Source organism: Centropristis striata, chromosome 1 (assembly GCF_030273125.1).
Source record: "Centropristis striata isolate RG_2023a ecotype Rhode Island chromosome 1, C.striata_1.0, whole genome shotgun sequence".
Classification (NCBI taxonomy): Eukaryota; Metazoa; Chordata; class Actinopteri; order Perciformes; family Serranidae; genus Centropristis; species Centropristis striata.
In genome coordinates, this window is record NC_081517.1 from 36,244,917 (window position 1) to 36,265,043 (window position 20,127).

Genomic DNA, 20,127 nt, shown 5'->3' on the forward strand with positions numbered 1-20,127 from the left:
AAACAGATTCCTCACCATAACACCAAATAAAACACAACATGACATGTTTCTGTGTGTGTGTATCCCTCTCCTTACCTGACATATTCCTTCTTGGTGTCCTCTGTGACGGGGACACTCTTGCCGTTAGGTTTGAGCTCATGCTGGATGATTTCTCCGTAGGCACTGTGCTCTACACAGAAAGTGTGGTCCAGGACACCAGTGATGTCATTGTCCCTGAAGAGAAGGGAGGGCAGGAACAAGTCTTTACTCCTTTATTTAGGATTTAGTCCAACAGAACTTGGACTCACAGCATTTATCTCCAACTTAACACATATACCGTGTTTATATCATGTGTTTCATAGTGAGTATTTGTAGTATTTCCATTGAAAAACAGCATTTATTAATTAATTTCTTTCACATGATCCGTGTTGACTCAGAGATTACTACTTGATAATAATTGAAGACATCATGCTGAATAAGAAGTTTAAAGGATGATTGTTGCAGCATCCTCATGTGGAAAACACTAGTGTGAAAACGTGCAGAACAGCCAGACGAGCAGGGAGGGTCATTCTTGACATCAGATGTCATTAGCTTAGCTGTCAGCAGAGGGCGCCACAGTCAATAGAAATTTAAAGGCAGTAAGGTAAAGTTTGGTTGTGCAGTTTACATTTATTTTCCCTTCTGTCTCTATGCTTTTTGTGTATATATGTATGATTTTCTCCCTTAAACACAGCACACCTGTGAGCAATTGCTTCTTGAAGGAACACTGTTTTTGAGCTACAGGTATGTTTTAGTAGATAACTTTAAATTAAGTGCTGAGTCACCTGTATTTGGTGCTATTATTAGTTCTGCATACATTTCCAGAGCCACAGTGATTTACCATTCTATCACAGACATTCTGGCATCCATCAGTATTGGCGTATATGTTGTCCAATATGTGCAAATAATATTTTTTTGACAGAACGTATAGAAATGGTATTAACTATTCATTTCATTTTTATTAATTACTTATTTAAATGTTCCAATTGCCAGACACTGAACATAAAGTGGTGATGTTTATTCAACTTTTTATTTTAAGTTTATTTAGCGATTTAAAAAAATCTTTATTTTTTCACTGTTCATTTCTAGGACAGGTTTACAACGTACAACATTGTATGCACAACGTATAATAATATTCTTTAAGAGTTATTAATTTAAGAAAGCAGCATTCTGAGAGCTTTTACAATGGTATTTTGGTGCAAAATCGCTGCATCTTACACATAGAAGTCTTTCATTCCAGCTCAAAAATTAATTATATTGGCCATTATATTGGTAATCTGAATTTTTTTCTCTCTCATAAAATCGGTTAGACTTTGAGTTTTCAATGAGAGAATTTAGAGGATAATTGGTTGCCTGGACATTAAAAAGATTCTTACAGGATCCAGACGAGGCTGTTGTGGAGGTCGGGGTCGACAGACTCCATGTCGTCCAGCGTGATCGGTTTTCCCAGCAGCTGTTTGTAGAACGGAAGAGTGAAACCGCCGTCGATGTAGTGGCCGTGGAACACCGCCATGCCCATGATGCGACCAACAAAGTGGAAGTACGACAGGTGCTCCTGCATATTACACAGAATCATGACATTCATATCATATAAGTCTTTATATAATATCAGATAATACAGCGTCAGTTTTTACCACAATGCCAGCACCTGAGACTTTAACCCAGGAAAGGAGAGCATCTGCTCTATTAATTCAAGGATAATTTACAGTTATTTGTCGACATGCTGAGCAGAAAAATAAATCCGCATGAAAGACTTGCCACCGAGTTTTATAGGCCTATCCAACTAATTCCTACCGGGTTGACGGCAGAGTCGGGGTTAATCTGTAGAGTGTAGATATCATCTCTGGAGTACTGGAACAGGCCATAGTAGGGGTTCAGCATCTCGTGGGACAGCAGGTATAACCATTCCCTAACACACAAACAGATTTACTGTGCAAAATACACTTCAAAACAACAACAACAACAAAATACTTTCTGACATTTATAAGGCCAGAGAAAAATAAACATGTGACTAAATACCTTGCTACCCCGCCATAGTCCAGTCCCTCCTCTCCTCTGAATTTGATCATCAGTCTTTTCCAGAGATCTTTTGGACGCATCTTCATCACCTGCCGGTACGACTCCTACAATTCAACACATACAGCAAATTTAAAACAATGCAGTACACAAAAACAAGAGATTTAATATCTCAGAACATGAGTCTACAATGTAATTTGACGGACATCACAAGTAAAGAACCAAGCGGCAACATCAAGAGCTGAAAAGTGAAGCAGTTCTGCAAAGTACCACTTGAGGCTGGCTCTAAAAGTGAGTCCATCCCCACATTAAAATTACTGAACTTGACAGCAGAAGTAAACATGTTTACAGCCTGGTACAGAAAATGGTCTCTCATCATCGTCTTTGGCTAATTTCCCTATTCATGACAACTGCACACCGGAAGACTTTTTCTATTTTAGTAAGGTTTAAAGTTATGCATAATTAAGGGTGTGGCCACTGTGAGTGACAGTTGACAGTCTGCTGATAAGTCACTGCTATGGTGATACCTCAGGTTCACATAGTACAAGTTTAGCCGTAGCTGTCACTATTTCAGTGTGTTTTCAGTTAATTGTAACATTGTAGTTGCCTACAGAAAGTCTTCAGTATTTGGTTTGACTAAAAGACATTCAGTTTTTCATGCATTACATTTAGTTTCAAACCTGTTTTTCAACAGCAACAATAAGCATGAACATGATCACAGATAACCATAGACTGTTAATGCACCGTGCTAACCAACGCAGCACCTAGTGTTAGTGTTAGTGTTATCGCCACCCACTCATCCAAATATGGTCACTTCTAGATCCAGAAATCTAAGATGACAATGATCAAAAAACTGGTGGCTTTAAAACAGGAATCCACAATCCAATCGGTGACGTCACAGTGGCAATGTTCATTTTAGTACAGTCCATGGTACACACACACACACACACACAGACACAGACACACACACACACACACACACACACACACACACACTATGTAACAACAAATAACTTGTTACTACCTAGTGATGAGAATTGACCCAATTCCTGCAGTAGACGTCTGCAACTCAGCAGTCTGACTGAGCCTGAGAGCACTGACATAATCAGGCTGCATACTGCACATTCGGTGCAACCTAAAGCCTCAAATGCAGTCACTATTACTAACATCTTAAAGACTTAAAGTATTACTTTAAAAAATAAATTGATTCCAGTGCATTCTGGTAATTCTCTCTTTGCTTCTCTTAATATAACCCCCCACCCCACCAATTGCCAGTGTATTTCCTTTTTACATTACATAAGAGCCATCTCTCTCTCTCTCTCTCTCTCTCTCTCTCTATCCGTCTGTCCTCTGAAGAGTCCAAAGACTCAGAGGCCATGCCCCAGTAAACAATGTCCTGCCGCAGCCACAGCACTGCTCAAACTGTGAAAGCATGACAGTCGGCTGTAAGATGATATTAAAGAAACAAACACTTTAGATTACTCTAAACTCAAGTTATCCAACATGCTGGTGAACAAAAATATGTGCAAAGTGCTCAAAACATTAGAAAAAACCTCCATTGAATTAGAGATGGAATGTGCACCAAGTGAAACATTTTATTTGTAAATCACATGTCCACTTGTGACACAGAACACGTGAAAGTGAGGAATCAGACTAGAACCATTGTAAGTGCATGCACACACTTGTGTGAACAGACGGCCAGCGGTTAACTGCAGCACTGGTTCCTGCACGAAAACCTCAAGTGGATCAGCAGGGCTGGTTTTCACACTTAACTTTCCCTTTCCACAGCTGTCACGTCGGAGGAGGATGAAGTCATATTTTTCATTGCTCAACTTGTAGTTATGAAGTTATGTCTGGCCCCAAATACTTGCCACTGCTGCCTTCGCTCCTTTCCTCACCCGCTCCTTCCCAGCCTCCCCTCTCCCGCCCCTTCCCCATCTCTTTAGCTGCTGAAATCATCCAGAAAGAATGCCTTGCCTTGGTAGAACAAATGATTGAGAGAGCAAGAAAAAGAGAGACAGAGGAGGAGAAGAAAAGTAACAAAGGAATAGCTTTTTTGTGGTGTTGTGAAGGCCTTTCTGTTCTGCTTTTCCCTGGAAATCATAAAGCTGTTCTGAGTAGTGGTTCTGCGCTGCCCTGGGCCCTTTTCTGGTGCACATCGTAAATGGGGTGAAAAAATGCCAGTAAAATGCACAGATCTGGGTTTGAAGGCATTCTGCTATTGTTCTTGTGGACGTTTCGAGTTTGCACGCCAGCACGTGATGCTTTTGTGAATGCCACATGGGGAATTTCATAGACACACATTATACAAATTCAAATTCAAGGGAAATTTTGTGTTTGCATATTAAATATATTTATATGCATGTGTTTGCAGCTGTGGTCAGATGCCCTTTAACAGTTGACCAAATGTTTCCTTTTATGGTTTTAAGCACTGCTTCCCAGCCTTTTGTCTTAAGGACCCCTTTTCTATCATTGAGGAAACTGGCAGCTTCATGACATATTTTCTGTATATTCCATATTACATTCAATGCATAATAATAACAGTACAGAACAACTGAGTAACTGTAGAGTTAACCCAAGCAACAGGCACTAATCTTGCATTCTTTCAAATAACCAGCAGGGGGCGACTCCACTGGTTGCAAACACAAGTACAATTGTATAGAAGTCATGTCACTGAAATGCTGGAATATAAGCTGACTGTATATGTTTTACAAGAGTTGTCTTTCACCCCTTAAAATCAAGAGGGCCTCACGAAACCCCTGTGAAGCCTTGCGAACCCAGCGGACCCCAAGGTGGTTTGAAGCACATCAGAAATTTTAGGTTAGGGTTTCATGTTTATAAGTACCAAGACTATTTTCTAGATGAATATATGTAACAGAACATATATCATGGTTGTTCATAATCTACAAACATGTGTGTTCCATGAGGATACACAGAAAGAGAATCAGGCATTGTTAACATGCTGTTTTGTGTGAAAAAGGTTATACTCTATTGAGTTGTTTTTTTTACCTCAAATATCTCCTCACGGCAGACCTCGATGCGGCAGTGGCCGGCCTGGGGTTGTTGCTGAGAAAGTTCCTGCCGCAGGATCTTCAGCTTCTGCACCAGGTCTCTCTTATACTTGGGCACCGTCAGGCACTCGGCCTCCTCAGGCAGCTGGGCTGGAGACAGAGCCTGCTGAGGGATCCCAGGACCCTGGTCCTTCAACGGAGGCGGAGGCGGATGACTGGAGGGAGAATGTGGTTGAAGGGGAGACGTAGGATGAAGGGTCAAGGGGGAGAGTTGAACAGAAGGAGGGAGATGGTACAAATGAGCAGAGGAGTGACAAGAAAGAAGGGCAGAAGGGAAAGGAGAAATGTCAGCATGGATCACCGTTAATTTAAACAGCAGTATTAAAAAACAGTTTGTCCTGAGCTGCTCCTTCCAGTTTCAGTGTGTTACAGCTGTGTTACTGTCACATGGTCATGAGTATATATTATATTTTTTCTTGTTTACTGCTTTGACTCCAGTTGAGGCAACATATTTACACAAGATGAAAGCGGGATATGTCCTGTAGGGAATTCCCCGACCCCTCCATCTCCTCTAACCGCTGAACGAGGGAGTTTAGAAAGAAATTCCCTCTTCAGCCCTCCTCACTGCTCTCAAAGCAAAGAGCATTGAACAGAGCCCTAAGCCCTGAGTAAATCTGATCCAGACCTGTGGACAAGCCGGACCTTTGACCAGACGTTTGGTAAATATCATACCACCAGGAATGACAGAGAGGGAGATAAGCCTTGGGTAAGCTGAGAGAAAGAGAAGAAAAGAGCGAGAGGGAAAGAAATATACAGAGGAGAGTGGTGCAAGAGGAGTTGGCGCCTCTGGCTAGCTCTTTGCCCTCCTTCATCATACATCTCTCTTCAAGTCTGACAACTTTTATTATTTTAATTCTCCATAAATCATTACTCCACGTGCATCTCTGTGTCTTCAACATTTTTCCCTCCCAAGAAATCTCTACTTCCTGTCAAGCATGAAGACGCTGACAGTCAAGGTTGATTAGTTATCCCTGCCCACCACCAACCACAACTGGAACTTCCATCATCCAACCACTGGAGCTGCCACCCTTCCTCACACTTTGAGGTGAAGGGAGGGGAAAAAAAACTCCTTTTTTTTTTTTACTTCCAGTCTTGTTTCCGTCGACTAGCTTAAGTACTGAGGATGCCTTTCTCTTTGCTGTAAACGATGCTGGATAAATGTAGATTCCAAAAGCTGCTGTGAGTGCATATTTGGCTGCATAATTCTGCATTCTTAAGTGTTTCCCACCCAATATACCACAAAATTAACATTTACTGCCACATATTGATTTAAATTTTGATTTCAAACATTAATAGAATCAATCCAGATGGTTGGTATCATTAAAGCTTTTGCACAATTGAATCTGAAACTGATGCATCAAGTTGAGTCTGATAAATTAGTCTATCAATGTTCTTAATGCAACACTGTCTGTCTTGTAGACCAGACTCTTTAAATAAGTTATTAGCAAGCACGAAAGGAGACTAGCAAGTAAGAATAGCTATAATTTAATTTGAATGCATCTTATATACAATATTATTTAGTAATTAATTAAAGAAAGTGTGGGTGTGACCCGTTCTGCTTATCTGATTTCCTGGGGAAACACTGACCTCTCTTGCCATTCAGGGCCTGCATATTCTAAAAAAGATGAGACCACTATTAAAAACAATCTTGGCAAGGGTGAGCCATGGTCAGTTTTCTAGTTCTGGTCTCCTCCAGCCCTCATTGTGGTGTTGGTGGTGGGATGCCTGGGTGGGCCTCATAAAAACATAATCCATCTCTCCCTCCAACAGAACAGCAGCCCTCATTTTCCTGTGAGGAGATGCTGAGCCAGCAGAGGACTTCTTTAAAAGAAGCTACTGTCCTCCGAGACTGGCGGGAGAGGAGTGTTGAGGCTGCTGTTGGCCAAACAAAGACTGAATTGGTATATAAAAAGAAAGGAGAGACCGTCTAACGTAGCAGCACATAGCCACCCACTTATTCCGACACTTGTACATTTTGGTTCTCTGGTTCAGTGGGTTGAAAAAGGCCTCATCTATTTGGGCTTTCCAAACTAAACGGGTGCAGTGTTTCGCCAGTCTATCCCTGTATAATAAAGTCCGCTGCTATTTATTTTATTGGCAGGCGCTGGGGCTCCTAGCATGTCAAAGAAAGGGTAAGACTGCAGCGGAGCAGTCCTGGAAACCACTTTAGGAAGGAGGAGGGGAAGAAAAGATGGCCTTAAAACAAAATGGAATGAGTTGCTTTTGGCTGGGAGGCTCAAGAACCATATAATAAAGCATAATTTCAGCGCACTTTTTTTTTTCCTTCCGAGGGCACGGTGTAATTAAAAATACGTTTCGACATAGTTCACCGTCTCTGGTTTCCAAACGGGACGAGCTCTACATATTTGATGGTAAATATAGAAAATAAAAGCACAGCAAAGCTGAAAATCTGCCCGAGTCAAAAGAGAGAAATGATTTCTATTGCTATGACTGTCGGGTGAAATACTACTTGGGGGGAAATAGAACTTTCAAATTCAATACAAGAGCCAGAGGATTGTATTATTGTTATTCCAAAAGTGGAAGGAGCAGCAGGAAAAAGAAGCTGGAGAAGTCAAGAAATGAAGAAGTGAACATTTGCCAGACCTGGGTCACATGCACCTGAACCTGCAGAGTCATGACAGTCCTCCATCCTCGTGGTGTATTTACAGAGAGGCAGACTGGGTGCGTGTTAGGTGAGAGAGTGCAAGGCTGCGTGCTTGTGAATGTAGGGGAAAGTCTTTTTGATGTCAGCTTATACAGGTGGGCTGTAATGAGTGTTGAGTAGGTGCAGTGATGTTAAAGCCACACCAATACACCCACTCTGCCCCCCACCCGGCCTAAAGAATCAAAGAGCCCTTTATGAGTCTGAGTATCAGCTGGTGCCCTGCTCTTTACACTCGCAGCAGAGGACAGAGAGGTTGGCCAAACACTGAAGCCGACTCAGAAGTCAAAGTGGGTGAATGTGTGTACAGAATTATTTGCTTTGATAATATGCTTTTTGTTTTTTCAACAAATGAGTGAACTCTCACATTCTTCCTAAATACCAAACTACCACAGCTGCACATTTCTATAAGTTTCAAAAATACAGGATGTACAGGAAACCAGCTGCAGCAATGAGTCTGCCTCCTGACGCACATGTCACATTTGACGACAATTTCTCAGAATATTGAATGTAAGTGTTTCGAGGTGTTGCCATTACAGAAAACAATGTGCTGTACTTTCAGCTTACGCAGCAAATGAGTAAAAAAAATGAAGCAGTTCACACTAACTCCATAGTGCAGTAAATGTGTGTGCAAATAATGGTAATATATACAGCAAATGTATATATTATATACACACACACACATATATATACATATGTGTGTGTGTGTGTGTGTGTGTGTGTGTGTGTGTGTGTGTGTGTTGGATGCACTGCTAACGCAATAATTTGCATTTATATTTATATTTCACAGGTTAAATATACCACACATCCATAATGTGCCAAATATAATCACCCCTTGTTAAAACATCAATGCAAATAAGTGTCATGAAGATTTATAACTTGGTTGGGAAAATACCTGCTGATGCCCACTAAACCTAAACCCAGCTGCAACTAAAAATACATTAAGCAAACACTGATGTAATCTTTCAGACATATACTATGTGCTGGTGCAAGGGAGGAAACTAAGTATGTGAGAGACAGTGTGGCAGACCACAGTAATGTAGCTGTGTCTGACTGTCTGACAGTTCAAGGCCTTCATTAGTCTCAGGTCGACGGCAACGAGGCCGTCTGAGTCACATTTAAACCAAGAAGCATCCTGGAGGATTAGGAGACTGAGGTGCAAGCTGCAGACTCACAATGCTGCAATGTCAGCTCTGTTCCACGTCATCTGATCTTACAGACAAAACACAAACTGTTGCTAAAGACATGAGGTTAAAAATAAACCCACTGAAAACAAAGTGTGTTAAGAGCAGTGCTTGGGTAGTTTCTAAAAAATGCATTACTTCACTTAATTACTCCCTGTTGAAATTAGTTTGCTACAACTCGTTACATCACTTAAGCATTACTCTGCGACATTACCCATGTAGCGGATTGGATGATGAAAGAAAAAGCTTGTTTAAATGGTACAGAACCTCCAATTAACAGGCCAAACACACGCAAACAAACTGGCTTTATAGACCTTATTTGACGTGTTTATCACTAAAACAGAGGTAATACCATATAAGGAGGAGTCTCTTAAATGGTCTATCAGACAGCCTGTTCCTCCTCTGAGTCAGCAGAGACCTGGGCTCTCCACGGGCAATGCTGGGTTGAATTGCAGAATTCGACGACAAAGAGCAAGAATATTCGGGAGTAAAAGATGCACACTAACAATGATGAAAACATCTTCCAGTGGTACAAGGGGAACAGCTCAATTATTTATTTTTTTTATCAGTGTCAAAAAGAAATTACCCTTTGTGTCCCCTCTCTATGCAGTCCTACTTTTCTTTACCGCCACTATCCACTTAAAGAAATACTTTGCAACCCTGTAGACATCTAAAGAAAAAGGTGCATTTTTTTCTTAAACCCCACACATCGGCACGAGGTAACATGCAGTTAGTAGCAGCACCGACATGCAGCCCCGCTAGAACCAGCACCTTCAGTCTCACTATATGGAAACAGGTCAATGCAGTGCTGCATTATAGCAGGGTCACTGTGTGTGTGTGTCTGTGCATGTGCATGTGTGGTGGACCTATGTGGATGCTAGGCAAAATATTCTTAAATCCTGGCGTTGATAAAAGACAGATGATCTGACAGTGAGCCAGTAGAGAGGCTGATAACTTTAACAGTTTTTGGAGCACCGAGGAGGGTGGGGGGCAGAGGAGAGAGAATGAGTGAGGACAGAGGAGATGAGAGGAGTAGAGAGGTGTAGAGATCAGAGGGTGAAAATAAATGAATACAGACAGAAAGAGGAGAAGACGAATAAAAGGTAGAAAAAGAAGGGTATAGCAGTGGTTTGACTGGTTATACTGGTGTCTCTTTATATATCTGGACTTGAGGAGAAGGTATATTAGGTTTAACACATCCAAGAACTTGTCAAATGTTCAGAATTTCACACAGTCGATTTGTACAAGAACAGGATGTGTAAACAGATTGTCTCCTCTGTGCGTCTCCCTATGTGGCCTCCATGTATTTCTTCACACTGTTGTTTTTGTTTATGAGCCTGCCGTCAGTCATCGGGGTGCAGTGTTGAGTCTCTCGCCCAGTAAACAATCCAGCATCATGTCTGTGCTGTTGAGATCATTTAGCCCAATAAAATGTTGTGTTTAGAGCCAAAGCTTAGAAGAGGCTTTTTTCTCCTCCGGGGATGAAAAAAGTATCTATCTAAACTGAAGAAATTGTTTTCAGACAACTGCACAACACAAAGACTGCTCTGAGAAAAAAAAACCTTAACATGAAGTACTGTTGTTACTGTGTTTTTTTGTCAATTAACTGAAGTTATTTTTCTTGACACTGATACTTATCTCCAGTGGTAAGCTGATTTCATATCAAATAAAGTATTTAGGTAGAAGTGATGTTGCCGGACTTTTAGTCTAAGTGCAAAATTCAAACACTTTCCAGGTATAGACTCTCAAACCCTTTATCATCTAAATCTATTACAAACAATGTATACTGATGAAACCGTGAACACAGCAGCAAAAAATACTGCCAAAAGCCAAAGCTCATGCCAAAAAAAGAATGAAATCCTACAGAATGTACCTTTAAGATGAAATAATTAACACAATTATCTCCTCCCACAGTCCAAGGACATGCAGGTCAAGTTATTTGGTAACTAAAAACTGCCCGTATGTGTGAATGAGAGAAATGCCCTGTGATAGTCAGGCAGTCTGTCCAGGGTGTACGCCGCCTCTTGCCCATTGTCAGCCCCCCTCCGCGACCTGAATTCGGATAAGCAGTTAAGGATAATGAATGAATGAATAAATGTTTTAAGAGTGTTGGACTCTGCACATTTAATGCTGTGACACGGACTGTATATAGAGTGTGTTTTGACTTTGTTTTCATTAATCAGTGTGTATCACGGAAAACTGCATTATAAATTAGAGCTTGTTAATTCCGACCTTTTCAAAGTTCTAAAACTTTGTCTGGACTCCCTCAAATCTCTCCTAATAAGGAGTCAGACAAGCAGTTAATGATGCTGACTGGATAACATAGCTGAGCTTCAACTCACAACCAGAGACTGTTCTGACACATATGGATACTATTTGACCAAATGACCAGATGTTGATTTCCCAAACATGTCTATCGTGCCAGCCGCTGTTATTGGAAGAGATTTTGACTAAGAACTTGCACTAAAAAAGCAAAGAGCAAAATCTCCACATCTCACTATGTTCCTCTTGTTCTAATGAGTCCTGCCTCACACACTGGCAGGCAGAAAGTACAGGGAGCTCCGCAACAGCCAAAATACACGAAAGAACAATCCTAGAATTCAGTTTTATCCTATCAGAGATTCACACAACTCACAGGTTACTTCTGCACAAATATCATGACTTTGCAACTTTGCCAGTTATTCTCCAAGTCACTCAGTGGAAGAATTAGCACACCGCTAAAGTATTAGGCCCGTGTGTGTTTGTTGAGGATATGAGAACTGGTGTTAAGCTAACGGTCGCTACGCTAACACATGTTTGGTATTATTAAGTGGGGTCGGCTTCACCGGGCCTCTCTGCTGGCTTAGCTGCCTAAAAGCTGATCTTCAGTGGAGGCAGACTGCTGACAGACAGTGCAAACACACTGAAATATGGACTGACACCTCCGACACGGACGGACGGCCAGCCAGTGTGTGTGTGTGTGTGTGTGTGTGTGTGTGTGTGTGTGTGTCAACCCTGAGGAAGGTTATGCACGTATATACAAAAACACACATTGGACATTACCCTGTGGAATAAATATCAGTCAGCATTTTCTCTCATCATAGTGTAACAGTGTGTGTGTGTGTGTGTGTGTGTGTGTGTGTGTGTAACTTTGAGTGACTGGCTGCTGAAACAACTTTATACAGACAGCTGGGTTGAGTGTATGAAAACATCCATCAACCAGACCATGTGCAAGTTTATGTTTGCATGATACAGTTTACTGTATTTGAAGACTGCAACCAACGATCATTTTTATTATTGATTGCCAATTACTATCTCTATTAATGGATTTATTGTTTGGTCAGGAAATCTCTATATCTGAAAAGTTTCTGCAACATTTGCATGATTAATCAGTAATTAAATAGTTGGCGATAATTTTTCTTACTAATCTTTGCAGTCTGTAAGCAGGTATGTGAACACACGCAATGTCTGTGTGTGTGTGTGTGTGTGTGTGTGTCCGGGTTACCTGAGGTTAGTGTTTTGGCTGTCCATGGCCACACGGGAACCATTTGGACTTGGGCTGCCGAGAAAACAGGAGGAGAGAAGGGAGGAAAAGACAGAGAAAGACAAAGAGGGAGAAAAGGGCATGAAAAGAATGTGAATGACAGAGAAGAAGATTAGAGCATTGAAAACAACACGGAACAGGATTAAAAAAGAAACAGTAAGAGGAGACAGACAGGAGAAAAGGAGCAATACAGAGGAGACAAGTGAGAGGACACAAAGAAACAGGGAAAAAAAGAGAAACAAGAAAAGCAGAAGAAAGAGAAACAAATACATAGAGAGGAAATAGATTAAAAGATATCAGGGTCAGTGAGGATTGACACAAGGCAGGCAGAGGACAGGGGAAAGGACAAAAAGAGAAGGACAAAAAATAAGTTGTTAATCATTGATTCATGACTGTAGTTTGTATTCACAGGTTCCCAAACAGTTAATAATTTGGGTCTGTAAAGTACCAATTAGTTATTAAGCTTTAAAATAAATGTAGTGGAGAAGACAAGTGTAATAATTCCCTCTTTGGAGTGGAAGTTTAAAGTGACATAAAATGGAAATACTCAAGTAAAATAAAAGATTTTTAGAACAGTACATCAGTGAATGCAGTTACATTCTACAACTGGGTTTCACCATGCATGTAATGTTTTTTTGTGGAAATATAACAAATTGAATTAAATGACATGATGCTTTACTAAAATTCTGTTTAAATAACACATTTTATTCCTTAATCTAGTACATTGATTGTGGCGATAAAAAAAAAGGACTTGCCTGACAAAAAAAAAGTAAATTTAAGACCCTGTTGTACTCATGGTGAAATCAAACTCTTTGTTCACTGAGCTTGTTAGAGGGAATGTGGTTTTCTAAATGACTTCAAACTCATAACACCTCGGTTGTTTCGAAGCAACTTTTGCCGACCTTTGTCTTTTGCATGTATCAAGATATTTGACCATTTCTATTTTACAAGAAGTCTGTGCAAGTACATAGCTGCTACTAGAAACAAAAAAAACATCAATAAAAAGGAACATTTTGTATGTCTTTGGTCAAAAAAACAGCCAAAGTAACACCCTGGAAAACCCTGTCCTGGGGGTTCAAACACATCAATAAACTTACTTGAGTACTAGATGCAGGTTAGCGGATAGCCGCGGGTCTGTGAACTGTGTTGTTCGATTGTTGTGGTCGACAAAGTAGACGCGACCTGTGGCCGTGTTTCTGATCTCCCAGCCTGGTGGCAGTGGGCCCAGCTCCTCACAGTTCACATTGCTAAGGTCCCTGAATAAAGGAAACAGAAACCATTAGCAAGAACAATACTACAAAAGTAATTTTGAAATCTAGACTATAAATACACACAGACGCACACAGGCCTGTTGACCAAACAGCACTGACCATCACAATGTGACTAGCTCAAGTACATCAGAATTGTGATGCAATATGATTATGATTAAATGGCCTCAGATGAGAGAACATTTCCTCCTTACATGGATAATAAAGCGATGAACTTCCTGAAAAAAACTCCTCAGGTGCTGATTCCCATTAGAGCTGCTTTGTCAATTGTGGAGTTTAGATTTTTAGTGCAAAATAAAAAAAAATGTCCCTGCGGTTTCTTTGTGGTTAGGTACAGTACATTGTTATCTGCTATTTTTAAAGTTCACTGGTAAGTAGCAGTGGAGAGTAGTTAAATGGTTTTAATATGTAATCGCAATAAAGCAAAAACACGTTTTAACCATGTTTTAACTGTTTTCCTTTCAGTAAAAAATGTAATGATAGTCCTGATATGAGTATAACTTTACGGTATCGAGTGAAAAAAAACTACATCAAGTAGAATCCAAACTATCCACTCAAATGATACCTTTATTTAAACCTTTTTGTACCCAGATCTATAAAAACAATACTATTTAATTTCTATGGTTTTGCTTGCAGCCAACTGCCACAAGCCCTCTTTGATTTAATGTGATGTGATGTGTATAAATCTTCAGGATGTAGAATCATGTAAAAAAAAAAAGATAGCTCAAGAGTATAATTTAAGAGCTGATATTTGTTAATGTTAAGTGTTAACGCCACGTTGGCGTTAACACTTAAATCAATTTGTACAGTGGATTCACAGGACTTGATCAGACCACTACACTGCACTGGACCAAAGAGCCTCCACAGCATTGTCATTGTCCTTCTGACGAAGTACTTGCTCTAATTTCTTGATTTTTCTCCTCTCCTGGACGGAGACATTCCCGTCATTAAAAACCTAAACCCTGATCTGGGACAACACTATAGCCTAAGGACGACTTGTGATTGTGTGTGTGAGTACTTTGTCCTTGTGTGAAGTGAGGACACATCACTCGGGGACAAAGCACATGCCTCGCTGCACTCATCACAACATACTGGGTCATTTTAGAAGCTCTGTCCAAAATGACCAAACCCAGAGGTTGCTGCTCTGAGTTGGATGTTAAATGCATGTGCTTAATAGCTGAGCAGCAGCTACACAGAGACATGGCCAAAAATGTAACGCAATAGCAGAGCCTGAAGTCTCATGTGAATTAACTAGTGGGCTATTGAGAGTTGGTGAAACAGTTTGATTGAACGCAGAACCTAGCCTTTGGTGTGTTTAGCTCAACGGTTGTCCAAAAATTTTCTTCCAACTCCACATTGGACTCAGAGGTCATTAGTTTGGCTGACCCGCACTTGAGCCTGAAATATGACTAATAAGAGTGTTTGTGAACACAACTCTGGGCAATTAAGTGAGAAATTAGGTCTGATCCAACACAGTCATGTCCAGTTTGGTCCTGTCAGTTTTGGGAATACGTGTCAGGTTTTATACTTGGTTTAAAACAATACAGGCTGTCAGCACTGCAGCGCATTTATTATGTATTTAAAGCAATGTGTTATTGAGATAATTATGCTCACATTAAAGGAATAGTTCACTTCAAAATAACACATTTTTTACCATTAGTGCTATTTATCAATCTAGATTGTTGTGCTGTGAGTTGCAGAGGGTTGGATACATCTGCTGTAAGGATGTCTGACTTCTCTAGAATATAATAGAACTAGATGGCACTTGGCTTAAAAACATTTACATTTAAAAACTTCACAGCAATATTTTCTTTTTACCATAATAACCCCCTAACCATATTACCATACATCTGCTCATGTACAATAGATATGTGACCCCTCCCATTCCCCCACCTAATTTTCAAATGTGTATAAAAAAACAATAACAGGACAACTGAGAAAACTTTATCATACATCTCATCAATTTATAGTGAGGAAACACCAGAGGTAGCAACATATATCAAGAAATGAAACATACTAAAATACATAAATTAATAGAAAGATGAATAAAAATGTAGTTAATCTTGGCTTACATCTAGCAACACAGTTAACAGAAAAATATTATTTTTTTATTTTGTGATTAACTGTCCCTTCAGCTCTTAACAACATTAATCAAAATAAGTGCTTTACAAATAGATACAAATATCTACAATAAAATACTGGAAAACGGGGGTTACCTGGGCACACGGGGGTCATGCCAGGTGCTGACTCCAGTCTGCGTATGAAGGAAGTAGACCTGACCCTGCTGAGTCGTTCTTTGCTCTAAAACAGAGAGAAAATTAATTAGAATTAATGTGTCACCAAGGCAACAAGAGCACTCTAACAAGCTTGAATCTGTTTTATAGTCTGGCTTTGATGGGAACAAGCATGGATAGTGAGTTTATGTATTTTAGAGAAGGGGAATTCTGTTAATAATGGATGTGACAGGCAAGCTGCAGGGACAAGAGTTTCTTAAGGTGTGCGCCAATGTAATCAATTAGTTCCTCTCCAGTCTCCAGTAGGCCGATCCCAAGAGGATGGGAGGAAAATAAAATGTGAAGGAAATTTATCAAAGACTTCCATGAGTGTTTTTCCTTGCACAGAGTTTCTCGATGCATCCTAGTTGTTTTCTCTCAAAGGTTGGTGTGTGCTCTTAAAGTAATCCCTTCCCATTTAACGCCAAAACCAAAGGAAATGGAAAGGAAAACACTGTCACTCAATCCAAACCTCTAAAATAATACACTGTAAACAAATGGGATAAAAAAGAAATCAGAAGAGAATGGTCCATCATTGGCTTGTTGGATCTCGCGTTGCACCCAGCTCATGCATGAAAAGAGAGTGAGTGTGTGAATGTTGGCACACTGTGTGTGTGTGTGTGTGTGTGTGTGTGTGTGTGTGTGTGTGTGTGTGTGTGTGTGTTGCACAGGCATGGTGTTCATGTGTGTATATGCACCCTCTAATCCATCACTACCCCCCACCCCAACTTCCTACTGGCACAACTCATTTCCTACCCACCTCTACCACTCTTTTTTTCCCCTCACACACTCTCCTCTCTCGCTCATGTTCTCTCTCACGCTCCCTCACCACACCCAGCTGCTGGTTCAGAGGGTTCAGCTGAGGAAGAAAGCTCGCTCGCTGTTGGGCATCAGTGACTCACTTTGTCCTTGGTCAGCCTCAGTGGACACAGCAGGACATTTCAAAGGGGGCACAGGTCCAACAGTGCCATTCTAAAATCACTGGCATACAGCACCACACTTAAAATAATAATTTATTTTACAGACCCTGTGGGTACTGAGGGGTGCAGTGTGGCTGACTGTGAAAAGTAAAACGTTAAAAAAACGTTAAGATGCTGGAAAATGTACTTGTGTAGCTTCTGTATTATTGCCCCAATGTGTTTGCATGATGTTAGTCAGGCCAGCTTAAGAATCACAGACGTGAAAAATGCCTTCAGTGAGCTAAACACTGAGCTATGAATACCCTGCCTGCCCTCTTTCTTTCTTTCTCTTCACTGTGGGAATAGCAGTCTGTAAAGCCCAAACACTGTCTGGGAAGTGTTTGCGGAGGAGAGGAGAGGAGAGGAGAGGAGAGGAGAGGAGAGGAGAGGAGAGGAGAGGAGAGGAGAGGAGAGGAGAGGAGAGGAGAGGAGAGGAGAGGAGAGGAGAGGAGAGGAGAGGAGAGGAGAGGAGAGGAGAGGAGAGGAGAGGAGAGGAGAGGAGAGGAGAGGAGAGGAGAGGAGAGGAGAGGAGAGGAGAGGAGAGGAGAGGAGAGGAGAGGAGAGGAGAGGAGAGGAGAGGAGAGGAGAGGAGAGGAGAGGAGAGGAGAGGAGAGGAGAGGAGAGGAGAGGAGAGGAGAGGAGAGGAGAGGAGAGGAGAGGAGAGGAGAGGAGAGGAGAGGAGAGGAGAGGAGAGGAGAGGAGAGGAGAGGAGAGGAGAGGAGAGGAGAGGAGAGGAGAGGAGAGGAGAGGAGAGGAGAGGAGAGGAGAGGAGAGGAGAGGAGAGGAGAGGAGAGGAGAGGAGAGGAGAGGAGAGGAGAGGAGAGGAGAGGAGAGGAGAGGAGAGGAGAGGAGAGGAGAGGAGAGGAGAGGAGAGGAGAGGAGAGGAGAGGAGAGGAATATTAACACACAGCAAGTATACAGTTGTCATGATGTGGTGCTGCGGGAAGGAGGGAGAGAGGAGGAGGTAGTATAGAAAGTGTCAGTGAGCTTTCAGGACAGATCTGAGAGAGAAGAAGAGGATTAAAAGGACATTTAAACTTTATTCTCATCATTAAAAGAAAAAATGTTCAAAGTATCACCTCCAGGCTACAAACAAGATACTGCCAAAGGAGCAGCTCACCGTGTCTTTGATCTAGTCCTTTTGTGGGTTAGAGCTGGGACTTCACCTTAACCTGCCTTTTTGATATCAGGGATACATGTGATTATCCAGCTAACAGTGACTACAGCTGACTTTGTAATGTGCCAGCTACTTCACTCGGTGCATTCACTTGGGGGACAGGCACAGCAGCTAGAGTTGCTGGTTTACAGCTGCCTCAATTGGTTAGTTTGTTTGTGTTATTGTGCGACTTTGGTGTTTAGGATTAGTGCAGATTCACCAACGTTGCACAATAACACAAACCAACTAAAAGATCGAGTCAGTGGTAGACCAGAAAATCCTGTTTCTGCAAGACAAAATAACTGTTTTTGTCAAAGTAGTCAAGTGGCTTTGAAGAGAGTGCAGATCACAGCCTCAGTTCTCATGTGTAAATTTAAACAGGGACTAAAGGTGTAATAAAAAATATGTTTTACAGTGCATTGCTTAGTTTCCATGCCGGTAATTATACATGCTTCACCATGTACAGCAGGTAATACACTGACTATGTGAGAATACCTCATAAAATCCCATTGTCATAAAAATCTAATCTGTGTCTGTGTGTGTGTGTGTGTGTGTGTGTGTGTGTGTGTGTGTAACTGTTCTGTCTCTCACCATAGCCCTCAGGCAGGTCAGGTGGTGTATGCAGGTGTGTTCGACTCATGTAGTTGCGATGCCGCTGAGATCGAACCCGTCTCTCCTGGATCCGCTGTTCGCCTGGTGGGCAGCTGGCCTCGGCCCCGTTTACAGGCGTCATCACTGGCGTGTTCTCATCCACCACGCAGCTCAGTGGACGTCCTGACGGGCTGGAGTACTCCGATGCTGGCCTGAAAGAGGAGAAGGTGTGCATGTTCACATACATGTTAATGGACTGTTTATGCAATGGAATCCTAATCTTTATTCTAAATATCATTTAATGAATTTGAAAATAACATTTTTCATTTATAAGGGGCTTTTGGTCCAACAATACCAACTCTCCTGCAATGAGCTGGATAAATAAATTAACAAAAACAACAGAACTGTGCACCAACATGCATGGTAAGGTGTTACATGAGTGAACTTAAAGTGATTGACTTTCAGTTTTGGTGAAAGGATGTGACCGTGCAAGTTTTCCTCTACCCTTGATGTGCAGGATGCAAAGAAGAGCATTACTTTGCATTAGTATGCTATAGGTTAAGTCAGAGGTTTAGCCAGTTTATTTGTTGTTTGTTTGCATAAAAGAAAAAACAGAAAGTCCTCTAAAGTAACTAAGTAGAGATTGTGTGCTATTTAACAGCAGAAGACATATCTGATACGCAGACATATACAGAGACAGACTGACTTACTTACACTTCCTGTATCTGTATCTTTCATGTGTCCATGAAGAATGCGTGCAGCATGTCTGACCGTTGTCTAGCTGTCCAGAGTTACTGACGCCTCGGCTATCTTAAATCTTGGACCCTTGTCTGTGGACCCACAACCCACCTCCTCCCACCTCCAAACAATCTTCCTGCGTCCCATTTCCTCTTTCTCCCCCCTTCACTTTTATCACACCTCTCCCTCCACTTTCCCTTGTCCTTCTTTCACATTATATTCTTCTTCTTTGCAGTCTGAGTATTTTTTTGCATTTACATCTCCAATGTGTCCTCTCAAGACTAGCTCATGGACCAGATTACATCAGTCATCAGTCAGGACCAGTGAAACATTGTGAGAATAGTAAAATCTTCCATTCACAACTATCTGCTTAAGAAAACACGCTATTCCCTTTTTTATATTGGTAAGTGAATATGTAACATACTTGCATAAGATTATAAGGAAGGCAAAAAATATTAATAATTTACTTTTTAAATGTTACATGGAATAATTTGGTGCACCTGCTGTTGCATATTTAACATAGGAAATGGAAAAAGACAATTTCTGCACCTCTTCTAGTTTTCCCCCTGCCACTTCTTCCTACGCAGTCCCTAATCGATGCCTGATGCCTGCCTCAATGCCCTACCACTTAACCCTTTATTCACCATCTCCTCCTTGTCCTAACTCGT

General features: G+C 41.3%; 1 protein-coding gene across 1 annotated transcript in view; it reads right to left on the reverse strand.

The window, feature by feature from the left end:
• LOC131977337 (E3 ubiquitin-protein ligase SMURF2-like) overlaps positions 1–20,127 on the reverse strand; it is a 67,345-nt gene that overhangs the window by 6,595 nt on the left and 40,623 nt on the right. Inside the window, exons 8-16 of the mRNA XM_059340589.1 lie at positions 18,722–18,933; positions 15,959–16,043; positions 13,572–13,730; positions 12,436–12,489; positions 5,044–5,260; positions 2,038–2,141; positions 1,813–1,927; positions 1,395–1,573; positions 76–213 (exon numbers count right to left, since the gene is read on the reverse strand). Of these exons, the coding sequence (XP_059196572.1) occupies positions 76–213; positions 1,395–1,573; positions 1,813–1,927; positions 2,038–2,141; positions 5,044–5,260; positions 12,436–12,489; positions 13,572–13,730; positions 15,959–16,043; positions 18,722–18,933 (1,263 nt within the window). The remainder of the gene's footprint in view (positions 1–75; positions 214–1,394; positions 1,574–1,812; positions 1,928–2,037; positions 2,142–5,043; positions 5,261–12,435; positions 12,490–13,571; positions 13,731–15,958; positions 16,044–18,721; positions 18,934–20,127) is intronic.